Raw genomic sequence first — 20,768 nt, forward strand, 5'->3', positions numbered from 1 at the left:
TATCTATCGTATCCCATCCTAGATCTCCTAAGTTCCAGGAAGTTTCTGAATCTGGAACCTCCTGGTGTTGCTATCGGATCTGTCATATACCTCTTTCTAATTTTCTGATAGGATTTCTCCGTCTACTTTAACTTTCTGATAGGATTTCTCCGTCTAATTTAACGACATTTTCTGGAACTGTCGTTTTCCTTCTTTTCTGACTTTGAAGAAGCTTGGTCGGGTCCTTTACTTTTCTTATATTTACCAAAAAGTTGTTCTGTATCTCTTTTGACTCTTGTGTACTCGATTTTAATTCTCCTTATCTTTGCCTGTTTACATTCGTGTCATGTTCTATATATTTCTTCCTTGACTTTCATGCCCTATCCTTTGCGTCTCTGCACTGTCTACTGAATCAAGGATTTTCTCATCACGGAATTTCTCCCTCAATGAGATGAACATTTCTGACAAACATATTTCATCAACTCATTTGATTTCTTACCCTTCAGTTCGTTTGCCAGCGGGACCTTTTGCAAGGAGTCTTGTGCCCTCCTGTAATCCCCTGTTCAGGAACCTCGTGTTCTTCTTGGTCCATTTCTTAGTGTGGTCCCCCCCCCCCCTCCTTCCCTTCCTCATTTCAACTATGCATTCAAATGCTACCTCGCAACTGTCGCTGCCTTCCAGTAGTAACCTGCACTGCTAGTTTTGTAAACAGTGATGTGTTACGTCACTATTCACAACGTGATGTATAGACGTACAGAGAACGGTTAGTGGACACTTCAGCCTCGACCACCAGAACGCAACTCCATATTCTCTCGAGACCGCAGGACGTCTACTATTATCTCAAGCAAACAAAACTTAATCTGTTGTGTCCCCTAACCTTTCTCTGTACGTCTATATACACCTTTGTGGTTTTTGTTGGCCAATCTGTTTCTCTGTGAAATTGGTTGACCTGCATTAGGTGGTTTAGCCCTTCCTCCCTTTGGCACATGGGGCTACAATTTCCTTGAGATTGAAACAATTTCCATTGATTTTGTCTTATATATTCCTGCTATTTGGTGCGAGTTATATATGATAATAATCGCTACTTTGTTTTCTCCCGACGCCAATCATATTAAGTAGTCCTGCAGGTTGTCTGTCACTGCTACTGTTATTTCCTTTTACTCCCAGTGTAGCTGTCACAACAGAATCAATCCATATTTTCCTCCCTCGGTCTTTCTCTCATTTCCAATTATCTGAAGTTCCCGGGAGGGCGCCCCCGGGCACTCCCAGGCAACTGCCCCCACACTGACTTCATTTATGCTGACCTTCTGTCACCTGTGTGATAGTGTAACACGGGTTAGCGTTCCTCTCTCTTATCTACCTTCTACTCCCTCTACCCGTATTCTTACTTTTTATTCTCTACCAAGGGACTCCAAAACTTTTACCAAAACCAACTCCACGCCATTTGGTCCTAAGACGATTGACCGACTTAGGATTCTACACCCAGTATGACGTGACCTAGGCTTTGAGCAAAACCCTAGAGTCGCCTCTACGCTGCCACCACCAGACCAGCATCACCGAGCAATGATCGAGGTCTGGATCGATCACGCTAATTAATCAACCTTGGGGCTTGATCCCCACTATAACCGATGACAGTGGAAACTTAAGAGTGTGAAATTAATTCCACGGGAATGATTCGATGTTAGAATCGATGTTAGAATCGGCGCCCAATCCAACTCTTCCTCGTGTGGACCACGTGACCAGGACAAGTATACATAACACATGGAAATAATAAAATGCAAAATACTAACAAATTTTAATTTATTAAAAGAAAAACTAAAACAAAAATCTAAATATGTTCACTCCCTGTCACTTTAACACTCCCTACTTGACCTGACTGGCAATGAGACTACCTCTATAAATAACCATAGCAACTATACCTTGGGCAACCAGCTAAAGATGTTGGGCTGGTCTTGGGGAGAGGTAAGATGGTTGGCCTCTCCCAGTTGCTCCTGTTTCCACACTGATCTATCCCTCGTCTGGTCTAGCCCAGGCTAGAGCATTGTAACCTTCCGCCTCGCTTACCCAGTTACTTTAGCAAGGTTAAGTTATAACAATTAACCTCTGTTTGTACTGAATTGATCCAGACTGGTTGAATTATTTTACTGAAATTAAATTACACAAACATCTAACGGCAGAGCTGTTCCCGATCCCCCAAAAATGGTTAATTGAACTTTGAGAAATAGTAGACCTGTCAACCCTGATGACCTATGACCGCCGGTCACTCCGCCTTACAAGTTAGATCTGATTCGTGACGTCACTGATGGTGACTTAAACTCAATAATTAGAATACTCTTGATATTGTATCCAGTACTATTATACAATACAATTTTAATGCAAAATGAATAAAGGCTAATTTTCTCTAAATTACTTCTTTTGATAATTACTTACTTCTCTAAATTACTGAATACTATAGGATGGTTCATTATACGCAGCTATGAACAAAGCGTCGGTTATTTCCACCGCGAATTCCCCTGGGGTCAGGTTCCCAGGTCATCATGCGGGCTCAGCTTCCCATTCTCTTTTGTCGATAAACCACTCTGGATAATTCTTACAACAGCCTAGTTTGTTACAACCCCCCCCCCCCCCCCCCCCGCACAAGCACTTAGTAAACCTTGTTAATTTGTTAAAAATCACGAGGTTTAGTATCCAAACCCACAATTCAACTCATGCCACAAACAAAAGCTAACCTAACTAATAAAATTTGACAAATATTTGAGTGTCTAACATCATAATAAACATGTTCATATTTCATAAATTTCTCAGCTGTCAACTGACAGCAATCCTCTAACATTAGGAAACATACATCCTATCCTTACTGACATAGTTACAACAGCCTAGATTGTTACAATAGCCATGATAATAACACAGTTACGTACCTTCCATTTCATAAGCTTCTTCCCACACTGTTAATCTATTACGTAGAGAAGAACAAGATTCTCACTAAAATGTAGATATAACATATTGTAATCTTTACATCTGGCATCTACTTCAAATATGTTAAATAATAATGAGTTAATGTCTGTAAACACGATGAGTCTTCTGTGAAGTCATGCAGCGAGCCATTTATTAATCTGTATTTGAGAAGAGAAGTTCATTGACATTCTTGTAGGTATTTGTGTGCCTTGAGCGTGTCCTCTGCCTTGACAGTGACGGAGTACAATGGCGCCAGTCTGCAGCTGGCGCGGGTCAGCAGGATGGATATGGCAGCTTACCTCTGTATCGCCCGCAACGGTGTTCCACCCATCGTCAGCAAGAGGATCCAGGTCAGCGTCGACTGTAAGTGTCAGCCACCCACTCACACTCACACCCACACTCACACACACACTCTCACAGCCACTCATACTCACACTCACACACATGCTCACACTCGCCGGACACACACAGGGTGCACACAAACATGGGGACACAGGTGGAAACTTAGTACCCAGATGAGCCACAGTGACACAAGAATTTTGTCAGTGTCAGAGTAGTTAAGAAATGGAATGCATTAAGCAGTGATGTGGTGGAGGCTGACTCCATACACAACCTCAAATGTAGATATGATAGAGTCCAGTAGGCTTAGGAACCTGTACACCAGTTGATTGACAGTTGAGAGGCGGGACCAGATATCTGTAGCTCAACCCCGCAAGCACAACTAGGTGAGTACAACTACATAAGTAAAGTTGAACTCACCTAGTTGGGAGTACAACTGAATTGTATGGTATGTGTGTGAAAGTAGAGTTTGGGGAGGCCTGGTCGACGACCGGGCCGCGGGGACCCTAAGCCCCGAAAACACCTCAAGGAGTACACATACACACACACACACACACAGCAAGTAAGAACCTTCACTGAGTCATAAACAAAGATAACGGTTCAGATTACGTTATTTAAGCAAACTTATACACACAACTTCATAATTAAATACAGTGATACATGCAGGAACTGTCATTGTCTTAACCAACCAATAAATGAGCTCCGACGTTCAGCATACAATCACCTGGTGTACAGGTTCATGAGCCCCCTGTACTCTGACATACCTTACTCTGAAGCTCTCTGAGAGTTCTACCTTTGTATCTATAAGCATCAAGATGTACTTGCAAGCCTGATCTTCCGCTGGCAATGGCAAAGCAAGGTCCTGTTGTTGACTATACAAACATAGCTTCAGATAAAGGTATTACAGACATCCATGAGCTCAGGCACTTATACACCAGTGCTGGAACCCAAGAATTGAGTCTCAACCTCCACGCAAGCGCAACTAGGTAAGTACTAATTAAAAATACCTGTATGATATTACACTTTGTCATTATTCACGTTGTAAGACGTTAATAGCAGTGAGACGTAGAGATGTGTGAGCCTGTGACAGCAACCATTCATCCTATCCACAGTTCCTCCCATGATGAGCATCCCACACCAGCTGGTCGGGGCGCCCCTGGGCTACAGCATCACCCTCGAGTGCACCATCGAGGCCCACCCGCCGGCCCTCACCTACTGGACCAGGAACCAGGGGGTCATGCTCCACCAGGGACGCAAGTACCACATCACCGAGCGGGTAACATCACGCTCCTTCCTGGAGCCCCCGTCACCTCTACCCCTACTGCTGTTGCTAACCCGTCTCCTCTCCCTATTGTTATTACTAGCACATCTCCTCTCCCTATTGTTATTACTAGCACATCTCCTCTCCCTATTGTTATTACTAGCTCGTATCCTCCTTATTGTTATTACTAGCTCGTATCCTCCCTATTGTTATTACTAGCTCGTATCCTCCCTATTGTTATTACTAGCTCGTATCCTCCCTATTGTTATTACTAGCTCGTATCCTCCCTATTGTTATTACTAGCTCGTATCCTCCCTATTGTTATTACTAGCTCGTATCCTCCCTATTGTTATTACTAGCTCGTATCCTCCCTATTGTTATTACTAGCTCGTATCCTCCCTATTGTTATTACTAGCTCGTCTCCTCTCCCCATTGTTATTATTGGCTATTACTCATGTTTAATGTGATTGACAATGTATATGACTGGAGCGTGGATCACTAATTCCTCCATGCTCGTGTGGCAGCTCAGGGAAGGCTTAAAGTTCCAGTTGGAGAGCAGTTAGGTGCTTCTAAAATCCTTCCTTATTGTGGCTGTTCATAACGTGGTTGATAGAGCTATCTTCTCCCCCAATTGGAGTCGGTGGTTCGAGGCTCCTAGGGGACCAAGTAAAGGAAATTATATATTACCCACGTTTATTGTGGTTGACCTAAATATGTCAATGTATATATATATATATATATATATATATATATATATATATATATATATATATATAAGTCGTTAAACCCCATATTTGTGTGATTGTTGTATTTACCAACTTGCTCAATATTCCAGGGTCTTTTGTCCATAAATAGCAAAACCTGTTAATGAGAAATGAAGCTTGAAATTCCTTGGTAATTTAGATCCCACACTGTAAGGGTTCACCACTGATACTTCAACTGTGACTGGTTCCAGTTATTTGTTTACATAGTGGCAGCATTCCCCGGTTGGTGAGAGCAACGTCCCGTGATACTTGCATCGTAAACATACATATTTTGTTTATTACCCAGCCAAATGCCATGTACTAGTATAAGCTAGGTTAAGCAGATATAAGCACCACAATTTTTAACAATATACAGAACCTATGGTCGATATTTTCCTGCTATCTACTCGCACAACATTTTAATAAATCTGTTGGTGCTATTTTTCCCCATTTATCAAAATTTCGAAATATGAATTTCCAAATAAAAGGATTCAGATTATGGATGACAACGATGCAAAGCTCAGTATTACACAGGAGAGTGATAACAGTGTTGTATATTTGTGCCGGCAGCCGGGGGAAGTGTCGTACCGCACGCACATGAAGCTCACCATCAGGAGCCTGCGGAAGGAGGACGACTACGGACCCTACAAGTGTGTCGCCAAGAACTCCCGCGGAGAGACGGAGGGACTCATCAAGCTGTACGGTAAGTGGGTGGTGAGAGGAGCAGCGGGGAGGCAGGTGGTGAGAGGGAAGGGAAGGAGATTTTACGGGGTGAATAAAAGGGAAAGGAGTATAGTGAGATAAAGGTGGGAGATGCGTCCGAGCAAAGTACATGCATTCCAAAAGTCTCTCTCTCCCTCCATCTCTCCCATCTCACACCCAAGCATGCACGCACACTCTCTCTCTCTCTCTCTCTCTCTCTCTCTCTCTCTGTCTCTCTCTCTCTCTCTCAAACGCACACATATCTTCCTCTTCCATCTCTCCCTTTCTGTCTTTACCTACACAGTTCAAATAAGAGTCAAAAGGATAGAGAGAGAGAGAGAGAGGGGAAGATAAACCATCCAGGAAAGGAGTGTGTGTGCCAGAAAGAATAGTGAGACATATGACAGTGAGAAAGATGACTGGAAGACAAATGCTCGAGACACAAAAGAACAAAAGATCGTAGGCTATCTAGACTCTGATATCCACAGATATTCAGATGTAACAACATAAATTCTATCCAGGACGACAGACCAAGAGAGCACACTATCAGCCCGTGGTTTAAAAGACGATACCTTGAGGAACTAACTGAAAGCAGGAAGAGGCACAGGGTGAGCTCCGGAGAGAGAGAGAGAGAGAGAGAGAGAGAGAGAGAGAGAGAGAGAGAGAGAGAGAGAGAGAGAGAGAGAGAGAGAGATTGTGAAAGAATCGAAAGCAAAACAAAGAAGCAATACGAGAATAACACAACATCCGGAGGTTAAGATCAGGTGAAGCTTCCACACAAACATCGGAAGAACAGCGTCCGTGAACGCTGGTGTAATTAGACCAGATCATACATGAAGGCCCCAAACACAAAATCAGGAAGATCTTCCTGACCCCACACTTCTTGAACTGACGCGCGCGCGCATGCACACACACACACACACACACACACACACACACACACACACACACACACACACACACACACACACACACACACACACACACAGGTGGAAACTGAGTACCCACATGAGCCACAGGGATGTTAGAAAGAACTTTTTCAGTGTCAGAGTAGTTAACAGATGGAATGCATTAGGCAGTGATGTGGTGGAGACTGACTCCATACACAGTTTTAAATGTAGATATGATAGAGCCCAGTAGGCTCAGGAATTTGTACACCAGTTGATTGACAGTTGAGAGGCGGGACCAAAGAGCCAAAACTCAACCCCCGCAAGCACAAATAGGTGAGTACAAATAGGTGAGTACAAATAGGTGAGTACACACACACACACACACACACACACACACACAGACACACACACACACACACACTTACACCCAAGCAGCGAGAACAATAAAAAGAAAGAAACTCATACAAAAGAAAGCAAGTAGGGTTAAGTGACCAAGAAAAAAATGAAATTTAATGAAAGGAATTTATGATGATCGAGGAAATTTTCCAAAAGTTTTTAGTGACGGCACCAATCATGTGTGTCGGATGATTTAGAGGAAGCAGAGGAGAACGAAATTGGTGAGCAGAGCCGAGAGGAGAGAGCAAGAAGAGGAGACGCTCACTTATGAGATTACTGTTATATATATATATATATATATATATATATATATATATATATATATATATATATATATATATATATATAGTAAGTGACTAGTAAGCACCACCTAGCGGGTCCAGGAGGAAGGACCAAGCCCCCATAGCAACACTGTACACACAAAGACCCGCGACAGACCTTTATCTGAACGGCTCAAGTCCCCAAGACACTCTTCCCTCCTCTGCAGACATGATACTCCGAGCGTATGCAAATTAGACAAGTTAAAGGCTTAAGTGTTCATCTTTAGCTCGCAGGCGAAGCGCTCATAGTACTAACATCAACAGAGTTTGTGGTAAAGAAGCAACCGGAAATTTCACGTTGACCTTACTGGGGTGATTTACTTAAGGGAGCCCACACAGGGATACCCAGCAACACTAATGGTGACGCGGCCGCTTCCTGTTGTCATGAGTCTGTTCCCTCACACACACTCACACTCACACACACACACACACACACACACACACTCACACTCACTCAAACGCCCATTTTGTTTGGCGATCACATTTTCCCGACGTCTTGGCGCTTTTCCCGACCACACATTATTTGGCGATCGTATTTTATTTGTGATGACATTTTGTTTAGCAATCACCTTTTGCTTTGGTGACCTTATTCGACGATTTCATATCTCTGAAACTATTTTATTTCGCGATTTCATTTGGAAAGAGCCCCACCCCCGCCCCAACACATCAGTATCCACGTCCCTCCACATCAGTTCCCCCGCCCCTCCACATCAGTTCCCCCACCCCTCCACATCAGTTCCCCCGCCCCTCCACATCAGTTCCCCCACCCAGATCCCTCACATAGTTCCCCCACCCCTCCACATCAGTTCCCCCACCCAGATCCCTCACATAGTTCCTCCACATCAGTTCCCCCAGATAATCCGGCAGGTGTTCCCATCACACGTGTACCGCCCAAATATTAAACCCTAAACACCAATATGAGTTGGGTTCAACTCGCACTAAAAACACACACACACAGGCGCTAGATCAGTGCATTGAGTAATAATTAATGTTGCTTGTATACAGAGGCTTAGCAGAGTTAATTAATAAGAATTGTAATGGGCCGGAGCAGGATAACAAAACACAATATTTAATCAGCTCTAATAGGGTCCGGACCTATTTTTGTAACATCTACAAATAGAATGATGCAGAAGAGCAACGGATGTATATGTACACAGTGAATGTGCATATGAGAAATGTACAATCACATAAATGTACACTGTACATTCATCTGAATGTACATCTCATAGAATGTACTTTGTCTTCTAGATAAATGTACACTGCGAGTGTAGTCCTGGACAGTGTTAAGGACTAAAGTATACTCGGTGACTGCTGGCCAGTAAACTGTTGTGGTGGTCTTAATGACCGTCCAGAGGTGGACGCACTAAACCAATTAGCAAGTAAGAAAATGTAAGAATATTATTAGATTAGCAGACGGGGGGGGGGAGGATTAGTGCAGTCTTCTCACATCCGATCGAGACGTTTGGGCACGTTTCCTTATACCCGATACCTCTGTTCACCTAGCAGTAAACAGGAAGCCGGGAGGAGGACAGTATTGGGTCTAGTCCTAGCGGCACCTGAGTCACCTCAACAGACTTCGTTTCCCTGATGATGGGAAACTAAAATGAACTGAACAAGTTCCCTCCTTCATGCTTTGGGAGGGAATAGTTTAGAGCCATTTGTGGGAGACAGGTGTGGAGCTGGGGCGCGTGTGGGAGGGTCGCCGGGGCAGGTGTGGGAGGGTCGCAGGGGAAGGTGTGGGAGGGTCGCCGGGGCGGGAGGGTGGCGGGGGCGGGAATGGGAGGGTCGCCGGGGCAGGTATGGGAGGGTCGCGGGGGCGGGCTCGGGAGAGTCGCGGGGGCGAGCGCGGGAGGGTCGTGGGGGCGGGTGCGGGAGGGTTGCGGGGGCGGGTGCGGGAGGGTTGCGGGGGCGGGTGCGGGAGGGTCGCGGGGACGGGCGCGGGAGGGTCGCGGGGGCGGGCGCGGGAGGGGTCGCGGGAGGGTCGCGGGGGCGGGTGTGGGAGGGCGGAAGACGCGGGCAATTAGGCATCCCGTTTATCATCTTTTGCCTCCCAGTCCGCCAAAATACGACTCCTGGCAGGAAGAGACAGTGTAATTAGCAGAGATTTTGGTGGGTCGAATCGCTCCTCCTTGTGTTATTCATCTTACTTTCTGCAACCAACTCCTGCGGGTGTGTTTTCTCTGGCCAGGAACAGGAAGAGGGAAGGATGGAACATGGAAGATAAAGGTGAGGGAAGGAGTGCCATGAGAGAGTGGGGAGAAGTGAGAGGAGGCGGAGGGGGAGCATGAGTTGGGGGTCGAGGAGGGAGGGAGGGCATTGTGAAGGGACAGGAGGTTAAGGAAAGATGTAGGGACATGAGTGGAGGAGGGATGTAGGGACATGAGTGGAGGAGGGATGTAGGGACATGAGTGGAGGAGGGATGTAGGGACATGAGTGGAGGAGGGATGTAGGGACATGAGTGGAGGGAGGGATGGATGTGAGGTAAGAATAAGGATGGGAAGGGAGAGGAAAGCAGATGAGAAGAGGAACATTAGAGAAATCCAGTTAGTCTACATTCTACACAAAAGAGCCACCTTTCTTTCCCTTATTTTTTCCACCTTCTGAAAGGTCATGCGTTTATCTGGTGAGCGCAGATGTCGAGCGTCACGAATGTCATCTCGCTAAGATTTCCTTATGGTTATTCAAGTGAGTTTTCCTTAATAGTTGTAATTGGGCTTAAAACACGAATGTACGCCAAGGACGCGACGCTTCTTAATTGGTCTGGCCTAGGAAGGAGCCCCCCTCATACAGGTGTCCATGTGGGTGAATGGACATCTATGCGGGCGAGAGGAGGGGGAGGGGGTGCATTCTTGCGGATAAGGTACTGGGCAGGGCGCCCGCATGGGCGCCCTGCCCTGTGGATGGGCGAGTGAGCGTCCATACACACAAGCGTGCGCCCATGCAGGTGCCCCAAAAGACGCTTCGAGTTACACGCAAGAGTAATTCAATCGTGTTGAGAAGCTTCATGTACACGAACAACACTGCACATGTGCGAACAGTCAGGTCGTTTATCAAAGCTGTGCATTTAAACTGTTCAGGATCGCAGATGTTCACTAAATCTGTGTTGCTGTGAACAGGGGTCTCTTCCCGGGGTCAAATATGGACGTTAACGAGTATATTTTTGACCCCCATCACAGTACAGCATATACTTTGACCCCCTTCACAGTATAGTATATACTTTGACCCCCTTCACAGTACAGTATATACTTTGAGTTGTATATAATTTTATCATCGTATGTCGAACCTGCTTCAAGTTAGCATTTGCAGAACCTCGTGGAAAAAGTTACCGTGAAATGCGCTAAAAGTTGTATTTATTAATGCAAGTGTTGTATAAATGGAGTAAACAAACTGTAAGTTACAACAGCTGAAAGTTGGCCTCGTAAACTTCCCTTGAATTATCAACACCCCATGTGGTGTGTGTGGCCTGGCGTAGGTTGTGTTGCCTGGCGTGCGTTGTGTGTTGCCTGGCGTAGGTTGTGTTGCCTGGCGTGCGTTGTGTGTTGCCTGGCGCAGGTTGTACTAACCCAGTTATGCTTGCGGGGGATGGATTACATCTCCCGAGTCCCACCTCTCAATCCCCCCAATCAACTGGTGTTCAGGTTTCTGAGAACATTGATCTCTGTCGTATCTAAATTTGAAGTTGTGTATGGAGTCTGCCTCCACCACTTCACCTAAATCGTTGTAGGAGTGCCAGTGTTTCTGCACGCGTGAGATCTATCAAAACACACGAGTCAAACTGTCAAGAAGCAGGCCTCAGGTCTGGCAAGAAGAATATCTTCCCTCACTTGGATTTTCCACTGTGGCTCAGTCACGAACCCCCAACCACTTGGGCTGGACGGTAGATCGACGGTCTCGCTTCATGCAGGTCGGCGTTCAATCCCCTACCGTCCAAGTGGTTGGGCACCACTCCTTCCCCTCGTCCCATGCCAAAGCCTTATCCTGACCTCTTTCCAATTGCTATATAGTCGCAATGACTTGGCGCTTTCCCCTGATAGTTCAACTACTTTCAGTCACGAATGATATACATAATTTTTTATTTTATGAGAAGATATCAGCTGATGTTAAGTAGGGTGACCAGGTATAAATTATGGTAGTGGGGAATTATAACTTATGTGTATTTGCATATGCATCCCCTTTGATAAATAGCGATAGAAAAATGTATTTATTACAAGAATGAAAGATCTGTGGGATGTGGGATTTAAATTTCTTCACTATGTAGAGGGGCTGAAATCATTCAATGACATCAACATATCAACTACGTACTTCCCTATTTCTCATTTAAATTGGTTGAGAGGTTGAACAGTATTGAATTGCGTTTGGGAGGGTGTTTCATGTTCAACTCTCACCAGGTTATCATGAGGTTCGCTTGAGATGATTTCGGGGCTTAGCGTACCTGCGGCCCGGTCTGTAAAAACATCCCCAGAAAGCATTGTAACATCCCCAGGAAGCAGCCCGTAGCAGCTGTCTAACTCCCAGGTACCTATGTACTGCTAACAAAATGTAGGACAAAATGTAGAAAATACCATTCCTGCTGAAGAGAATCTTTATATCGTCTTATCATTCTCCATTCCTGCCGTTCTTAGCGCGGCGTTTTCTACGCCTTCTTCCGCCACAATTAGGAAACTCACTTATCAGCGTGAGAGTCGCACCGGTAAAAAGTCAGGCGACCCAGGCCGTGGTGGGGATGGTGGCTGCTGCTGCTGCTGATGCTGCTGCTGCTGCTGCTGCTGCTACTGCTATTGCAGTGTTTCTGTGACTGCTACTGCTTCCTCTGTCGCTGCTACTGTTCCTCCTCCTGCTGCTTTTATTACTACTCCCTCCCTTTTTATCTCTTTCCTTTCCTCTTATCCCTTCCATTCCCTTCCCCTTACTCACCGATCCATTGTCCTTCCCTTCCCTCACACTCCACTCCCCCCTCCCGTTCCGTCACTCCGCGCTCTCCTCCCTACCTTCCTGTTCCTCTCCCATCGCCCCGCCCCCTCCCTGCCATCCCTGGTGGCTGCCCTCTGCTTCATCACCATTTCATCCATTCATCCATATCACTTGGCGTCGTCTGGTGTCCCCTGGACGCTTTCTCTTCCTTCCTGGCGTTTCCTGCCCCCCCCCCCCTCCCTCCCCGCAATATTTTCATTGTTCCATCCATTCCTTAAAGTATTACCCCAAATCCTGTATTACCCCTCAATGTCTGTCTGTCTCTCTCTCTCTCTCTCTCTCTCTCTCTCTCTCTCTCTCTCTCTCTCTCTCTCTCTCTCTCTCTCTCTCTCTTTCTCTCTTTCTCTCTTTCTCTCTTTCTCTCTTTCTCTCTCTCTCTCTCTCTCTCTCTCTCTCTCTCTCTCTCTCTCTCTCTCTCTCTCTCTCTCTCTCTCTCTCTCTCTCTCTCTCTCTCTCTCTCCTTCCCTTTTTTTAAACATTTTTTTTCTCTTTTCACGGCAGAGAGAATAACAGGAAGATAAAATAGAAGGGAGAGAGAATAGGAAAGAGGGAAAGAGAACAAGAGGGAGGGAGAGAGGGATAACGAAAGGGAGGGAAACGAGGTAAAAGAATTGGAGGGAGAATGGGAGAGAGAGAATGGGAGGTAGGAAGGAAAAATACAATTGGATGGAAGGAAGGGAAGGAGAGAGAACAGAAAGAAGGGAGATAGAACAACATATAGATACAATGAGAGGGAGAGAGAATGGGAAGGGAGAGAGAGAGATCAGCAGGGAGGGAAGAAGGGAGAGAGAGAGATCAGCAGGGAGGGAAGAAGGGAGAGATCCATATACTGTCGGTACCCCCCCCCCCTCCCTCATCTAGCATCTATAAAATAGAAAGTCTATTTTGACCAAGTAAGGCTTGGAGAACAGATGCATGAGCCTAGCTTCACCAGACTTTTCCAGATGACATACGAGCGGTATGGGACTGTCACAGGCCGCGTGGGGTCAGTTCCTATTTCGAATCCCAGCAACTTCTACGAAGTCTGAGATTGTCGTTTGGGTTTCCAAAGAGTTTTGAAATTTCTTCAGCTGATCATACACATTGTGAACACAATTTTTTGTTTCAATTACACTATTACAATGTTATATAAAGTAGCCTATATATATATATATATATATATATATATATATATATATATATATATATATATATATATATATATATATATATATATATATATATATATAATTTACAGTTATATGCAGTTATAATTGTAGGTATTTGCAGATAATATTTAAGGTATATGCAGGTATATTTACAGATATATGCAGGGATATTCTAGTATATATATATATACAGGTCTATATTAATAATGGTGTTTCTACTGCAGAGACGGAGCCCCCGACGCCCGTGCCGACCAACCCGCCTTCCTATCTCGACAAGCTTTTCAAAGGTACAGGGAGCACGGCAGGTCCCTCGGGAGCCAGGAGTGCTGAGTGTGCATGGACACCATTGTCTTTGTTGATTACCCAGTCTTACTCCTTGTTGCTCAGACACAGAGCACGTCCATTGGGCTATGCACGTGTAAAACACCTACGAACGCATGCACATAGGGATACATTTACATAGCTGACAACTACACGCGCACACACACACACACACCTGGATATATATTCCTGCAACATTCGCAGGAAGAGAAAAGGACAATGTCCCCTTGTAGGGAGGCACCTTTCATATGAAGGCGTGGAGTTCCTGTGATGGGGCGTCGTTTCCCGTGTGGGGGTATTGGTTCTATTATGGGGTGTCATTTCCTATATGGGGTATTGGCCCTACCGACTGCCGCTGTTAAGACTCCCATTGTTACTACTGCTCCTGCAACTATCATCATCACTTCTCTTGGCAACGACCCCAACATGGGAACTCCTCCTATGATGGGGCGTCGTTTCCAGCGTGGGCTGAGTTTTCATGTTGTGGTCGTTGTCAATAGTGGTGGTGATGATAGCTGCAGGAGCTGTAGTAACAACGGGAGTCTTAACAGCGGCAGTCGTCGAGGCGATGGTGGTTGATATGTACCCACGCCCACGACCTCCTCCTCCTCCCCCCCCCCCCCCCTCGCCTCTACAACTGGAGGTATCTACTCAGACCCTCACTGGGTGAGGCTCTGAACAACCAGGCTGGCGTCCTCGGCTAAACAAATGAAATATTAATAGCTGGTATCCCAAAATATATTAGATCGTAAATCGTGCACCACATTGCCTAAATATGAGCACAGTTTTATGTTTCAGTATTGCAGAATGTAATGGAACGTGAGATTTCATATAAAAAATATTTACACCCAAGCACGCGCGTCACACACACACACACACACACACACACACACACACACACACACACACACACACACACACACACACAGGGGCGGAAGGATTCACTACAAATGACAAGGAAGTGTGTGAGGAATTGAATAAGAAATTCCAGGAGGTCTTCACCTTAGAGCAAGGAGAAATTCCAGAGGTAAGTGAGGGAATAGCTAACCAGGAACCACTGGAAGAGTTTGAGACTACCAGTGGGGAAGTAAGGAAGTGTTTACTAGAGTTGGATGTGACGAAGGCTATAGGCCCAGATGGAATCTCCCCTTGGGTTCTAAATGAAGGAGCAAGAGAACTGTGCCTACCACTCTCCATAGTGTATAACAAATCACTGGCAACAGGGGAACTGCCAGATATTTGGAAAGCAGCTGACGTAGTCCCGATATACAAGAAAGGGGATAGACAGGAGGCACTGAACTACAGGCCAGTGTCCCTAACCTGCATACCATGCAAGCTGATGGAGAAGATTGTGCGAAAAAAACTAGTGGAGCATCTGGAGCGAAGGAACTTTGTAACACAGCATCAACATGGGTTCAGGGATGGCAGGTCCTGCCTCACAGGGTTACTTGAATTCTACGACCAGGCAACAAAAATAAGGCAAGAAAGAGAAGGGTGGGCAGACTGCATATTTTTGGATTGTCAGAAAGCCTTTGATACAGTGCCACACAAGAGGCTAGTGCGAAAGTTGGAGATGCAGGCTGGAGTGAGAGGGAAGGTACTCCGGTGGATAGAGGAGTACCTAAGCAACAGGAGACAACGAGTCTGTGTGAGGGGTGAGGTCTCAGATTGGCGAGACGTCACAAGTGGAGTCCCGCAGGGGTCAGTCCTTGGACCTATACTGTTTCTGGTATATGTAAATGATCTCCCAGAGGGTATAGATTCGTTCCTCTCAATGTTTGCCGACGATGCAAAAATTATGAGGAGGATTGAAACAGAGGATGATAGTAGGAGGCTACAAGATGAACTGGATAGACTGAGTGAATGGTCCAACAAATGGCTGTTGAAGTTCAACCCGAGTAAATGCAAAGTAATGAAACTAGGCAGTGGGAACAGGAGGCCAGGCACAGGATACAGAATAGAAGATGAAGTACTTAACGAAACAGACAGAAAGATCTAGGAGTTGATATCACACCAAACCTGTCTCCTGAAGCCCACATAAAGAGAATAACGTCTGCGGCATATGCGAGGCTGGCTAACATCAGAACGGCGTTCAGGAACCTGTGTAAGGAATCATTCAGAATCTTGTACACCACATATGTAAGACTAATCCTGGAGTATGCGGCCCCAGCATGGAGCCCGTACCTTGTCAAGCACAAGACGAAGCTGGAAAAAGTCCAAAGGTATGCTACTAGACTAGTCCCAGAACTAAGAGGCATGAGTTATGAGGAAAGGCTGCGGGAAATGCACCTTACGACACTGGAAGACAGAAGAGTAAGGGGGGACATGATCACAACCTACAAAATCTTCAGGGGAATCGACCGGGTAAACAAGGATGAACTATTCAACACTGGTGGGACGCGAACAAGGGGACACAGGTGGAAGCTGAGTACCCAAATGAGCCACAGAGACGTTAGAAAGAACTTTTTCAGTGTCAGAGTAGTTAGTAAATGGAATGCATTAGGAAGTGATGTGGTGGAGGCTGACTCCATACACAGTTTCAAATGTAGATATGATAGAACCCAATAGGCTCAGGAATCTGTACACCAGTTGATTGACGGTTGAGAGGCGGGACCAAAGAGCCAGAGCTCAACCCCCGCAAGCACAATTAGGTGAGTACAATTAGGTGAGTACACACACACACACACACACACAAGGTAAACAAGGATAAACTATTCAACACTGGTGGGACGCGAACAAGGGGACACAGGTGGAAACTGAGTACCCACATGAGCCACCGGGACGTTAGAAGGAACTTTTTCAGTGTCAGAGTAGTTAGTAAATGGAATGCATTAGGAAGTGATGTGGTGGAGGCTGACTCCATACACAGTTTTAAATGTAGATATGATAGAGCCCAGTAGGCTCAGGAATCTGTACACCAGTTGATTGACAGTTGAGAGGCGGGACCAAAGAGCCAAAGCTCAACCCCCGCAAGCACAAATAGGTGAGTACACACACACACACACACACACACACACACACACACACACACACACACACACACACACACACACACACACACAGACGAACCCACTAAAAGACAATAATTTCTCTACACAGATTTACACCACAAGACAACCAACAGTGTGGCGGGGAAAGGTCAGGGAGACAAGCCGAACATGGAGGATCCAGCGGAGATCGGCGAGGACGACGACGAGGTCCTTCACGCTGGGGACCTGGAGGAGATCAAGGACATGGAGCAGCCGGATGGACCTTGGCATCCAGAGGACAGACGGAGGATGGAGGAGGACAGACGGCGCGAGCGAGGACCACACGAGCAAGAGCAAGGTCATTTCTTCACCAACATCTTCAGTGTCGCTGCTATTGGTGAGTCTAAGACGGGTAGAGACGGTGAGGGACGGTAGTCATCATCATAGAGTGGAAGCGAAAATAGGTAACTATAATAATAGTGGAAAGTGGTGGTTAGGTGATAAGAACTGTGTTGGATACGGACGGTGTTGCTCACGAACTGTATTAGATACGAACGGTGCCAGATACGGATGGTGGAACACACGAACCTTGCTAGATACAAAGCGTACTAAACACGGACGGTGCTAGACACGGTGCTAGAAACCGTCTGTGTTAGACATGGAAGGTGCCAGAATTGCCTTACTAGTGAGCTGCTAATAGGAACAGTATTTAACAGGAAAGGTGCGAAAGGGAAGAACGATATTAGACAGGGACGAGAGGGCGATACTAGACAACGACAGTGATAGATACAGGCGATGAGTAACAATAACGTGGCTAAAGTATGTTGACCAGACCACACACTAGAAGGTGAGGGGACGATGACGTTTCGGTCCATCCTGGACCATTCTCAAGTCGATTGATTCGACTTGAGAATGTCGTCCCTTCACCTTCTAGTGTGTGGTCTGGTCAACATACAGGCGATGCTAAATAGAAAGTTAGATAAGAAGGGCACTAAATAGAAGATATGGATATGGATAGATATGTTGTAGATATGGACGCAAACAATGTTAGAAGCGGTGCTAATTAGTAAAAAAATCTAAAGTAAATATTAATGATGGAGGATATAGAAACGTAAATATATCAATAACGTGTAGAAACAGACACGTGTGAATGGATTGGAGGTGAACGGTTTCTTTACCATCACAAGTTTATTTTAACCTAAAGAGGAGAGAGAAGAGGCGAGTCAACGAATGCCATTGTCATTGAGGTTATGAAGTAACATTATCGTTTGACGTAGAGGTTATGGGTTACCAACCTCTGGAGGGGCTATTAAGGCCACCGCAAGAACCTACTTCTCCACGACTAGAGTCAACTTTAGGTATAGCAAAATGTGGTGTGTACCTCAGATTGTTCACATCCCTTGTAAGACTGTCTTTATAATGGCAAACTGCATGCAAGTTCTTCAATTTAAACATTTTATATATTACTTTTGTTATTATTATTATTATAACTACTTTTCACACTAGGAAATCATAATTGCGTGAAATCATTATGCGAAAATTACTGGAGCACTCTGCCGGATTCGAACTTGCGTTCTCTATCTCTTTAATCGCACGCCTTAACCCACTGAACCACGAAATGCTGTAAGTAATTTAACCTGGGATCCTACCTTAAACCACTTGGGGTCCTGAGGCATCCTAACTGGGATGCCTCACTCTGCCTCAAGTGGCAGAGTGTATGCAGGTACTTCGTAACAACTTGAATCTCCGGTTAATTTACTTAGAGCAGATCGTGGTCTAGTGGGTTAAGGAGCGCGGTTGGGGTGCCCCAGAACGCTGGTTCGAATCCCGGAGTGTTTCAACGATTTTCAACCTATTGTTAATACTGCATTATAATTATCATAGTAACAAGCACAAGACAGTACTATAAGGACAAAAATAGGAGCTACATAAAATAAAGTACCAAAGTTAGAGATATCAATGAACTAGCCAGAGACGGTTCTAATAAAATGAGAAGAAACACGCGACGAAAGATGAGGCGTGAAAGAGAGGGAAGAGAATGGTGGGTTAATGAGAGCATTACCTCGGTAATGTGCTTAACGACAGGACCTGTACTGGAGGACGGCCGCTACCACCACACCTACCACTGTCACTACCACCACCACCACCACCACTACTACTACTACCCCTACCATCACCACTACTACTACCACCACCATTACCGCCACCATCACCACTACCGCCACCACAGCCACCACTACCGCCACCACCACCCCCCCACCCAAACCACCATTACTACCACCACCACCACAACAACAGCCAACGTCACAACCACTATAAAGAAGTTAAAGAAATTGATTGAGGCAGAGACAAACGTGGGGACCACAACAAGGTGAGAGACCATCTGAGTAAAGCCCAGTGGTGTGAGAAGCGAGAGAAAACCACACACGAGATGATGGGATTCATTGCTCAGAAATGTACAAATGCAATGCAGCTGTTCATCCCACTCGAGAGGCAGGTGAATGAGAAAAACAAAGTAAACCCATGATTCAATCGGCAATGTAGGAAAGCAAAGGGGAGGACCAGAAAAGTATGGATAAGGTACAGGGAACTATGAATGGAGTTCAGTAGAGAAGCACTAAGAAAGGAGTGAAAAATGAATACAGTCAAGTCAAGCGGGAAGCCGAGAGTCAATTTGAAATCAACATTGCGGCAAAAGCTAAGAACCAACCAAAGTTGTTCTATCTGTATCTATAAAAGAACATGTCTGAGGAATGAACACTATAGCCTCACCCAGCTTTACTTTGTGACTCATAGGTGATAGGTGACTGTCATAGGCAGGGTGGGGTTTGCCCCATTGCCCCCTTTAATAGGATGGGGCTCCTATTGCAACTCCCAGTGGTTCCATGAAATCTGAAAAATGGGTTTGGTTTTCAACAGAGTTTTTCAACTGTTTCTCAGCTGTTCAATGCACGTTACTACAACGTTGTAACAATGTTGCTTCAAAGTAATAATAGTAAGAGACCATGGGTGCCAGATGAAAGGCAAGAGGTAACGCTGGATTACATAATAGTCACTGTACACGTAAAAAAAAAAAACTTAGGGGAATTAGATGCATCAAATTCAATAGGGTCAGACCTAATATCACAAATGGCTGTTGAAGGAGCTTACAGCGATACTTTCACTCGCTCACAACACTTCAATAAAACACTTTAGACTGGAAACCTCAAACAGTTCTGGAAAAGAGCAAATGTAACTCAAATACTTAAATAAAGGGGGAAAAGACGAGACATTAAAACGAAACCTGTGTCAGTGGTAGGTAAACATTAAAGTTATCAGGTTGAGAATAACTGAACACCTGGAGAGGATAAAGAGCACAATTGATTTAGAAGGCGAAAGTCATGCCTGACTTTTTAAGATAGAATTCTATGAAAAGGTCAATGCAATTTGGCTGGTTAGACTGTATTATCCCAGGGATAACGAGGACATTACTAAACTGGGTGCGGAACTACTTGAAGGACTTATAACAGTCAGAGACGAGGTTTAAAGTTGGGGGAATGAACAAGTGGAGTTCCCCCAACAAGTGGAGTCCCCCCAACGGTCGGTTTTAAGACCACTGTTCCTAATGTATGTGAACAACCTACCATGGGGATTATACACTGATTGGTGATACACAATTTTCTTGGGTCCTGGACTGTGTTCAGAGCTAAAGTATACTTGCTGGTTGGTCAATAAGCTTTCGTGGTGGGCTTAATAGCCCTCCAAAGATTAATAGCCTTACTTAAGCCCAACATC

At 45.3% G+C, this 20,768-nt stretch overlaps 1 protein-coding gene across 1 annotated transcript in view; it reads left to right on the forward strand.

The window, feature by feature from the left end:
- Positions 1–20,768, forward strand: part of LOC123745073 (lachesin) — a 443,149-nt gene that overhangs the window by 415,345 nt on the left and 7,036 nt on the right. Inside the window, exons 5-9 of the mRNA XM_069306239.1 lie at positions 3,169–3,297; positions 4,386–4,549; positions 5,848–5,980; positions 13,929–13,991; positions 17,125–17,391. Coding sequence (XP_069162340.1) covers positions 3,169–3,297; positions 4,386–4,549; positions 5,848–5,980; positions 13,929–13,991; positions 17,125–17,391 — 756 coding nt within the window. The remainder of the gene's footprint in view (positions 1–3,168; positions 3,298–4,385; positions 4,550–5,847; positions 5,981–13,928; positions 13,992–17,124; positions 17,392–20,768) is intronic.

Source organism: Procambarus clarkii, chromosome 57, assembly GCF_040958095.1.
Source record: "Procambarus clarkii isolate CNS0578487 chromosome 57, FALCON_Pclarkii_2.0, whole genome shotgun sequence".
Taxonomy (NCBI): Eukaryota; Metazoa; Arthropoda; class Malacostraca; order Decapoda; family Cambaridae; genus Procambarus; species Procambarus clarkii.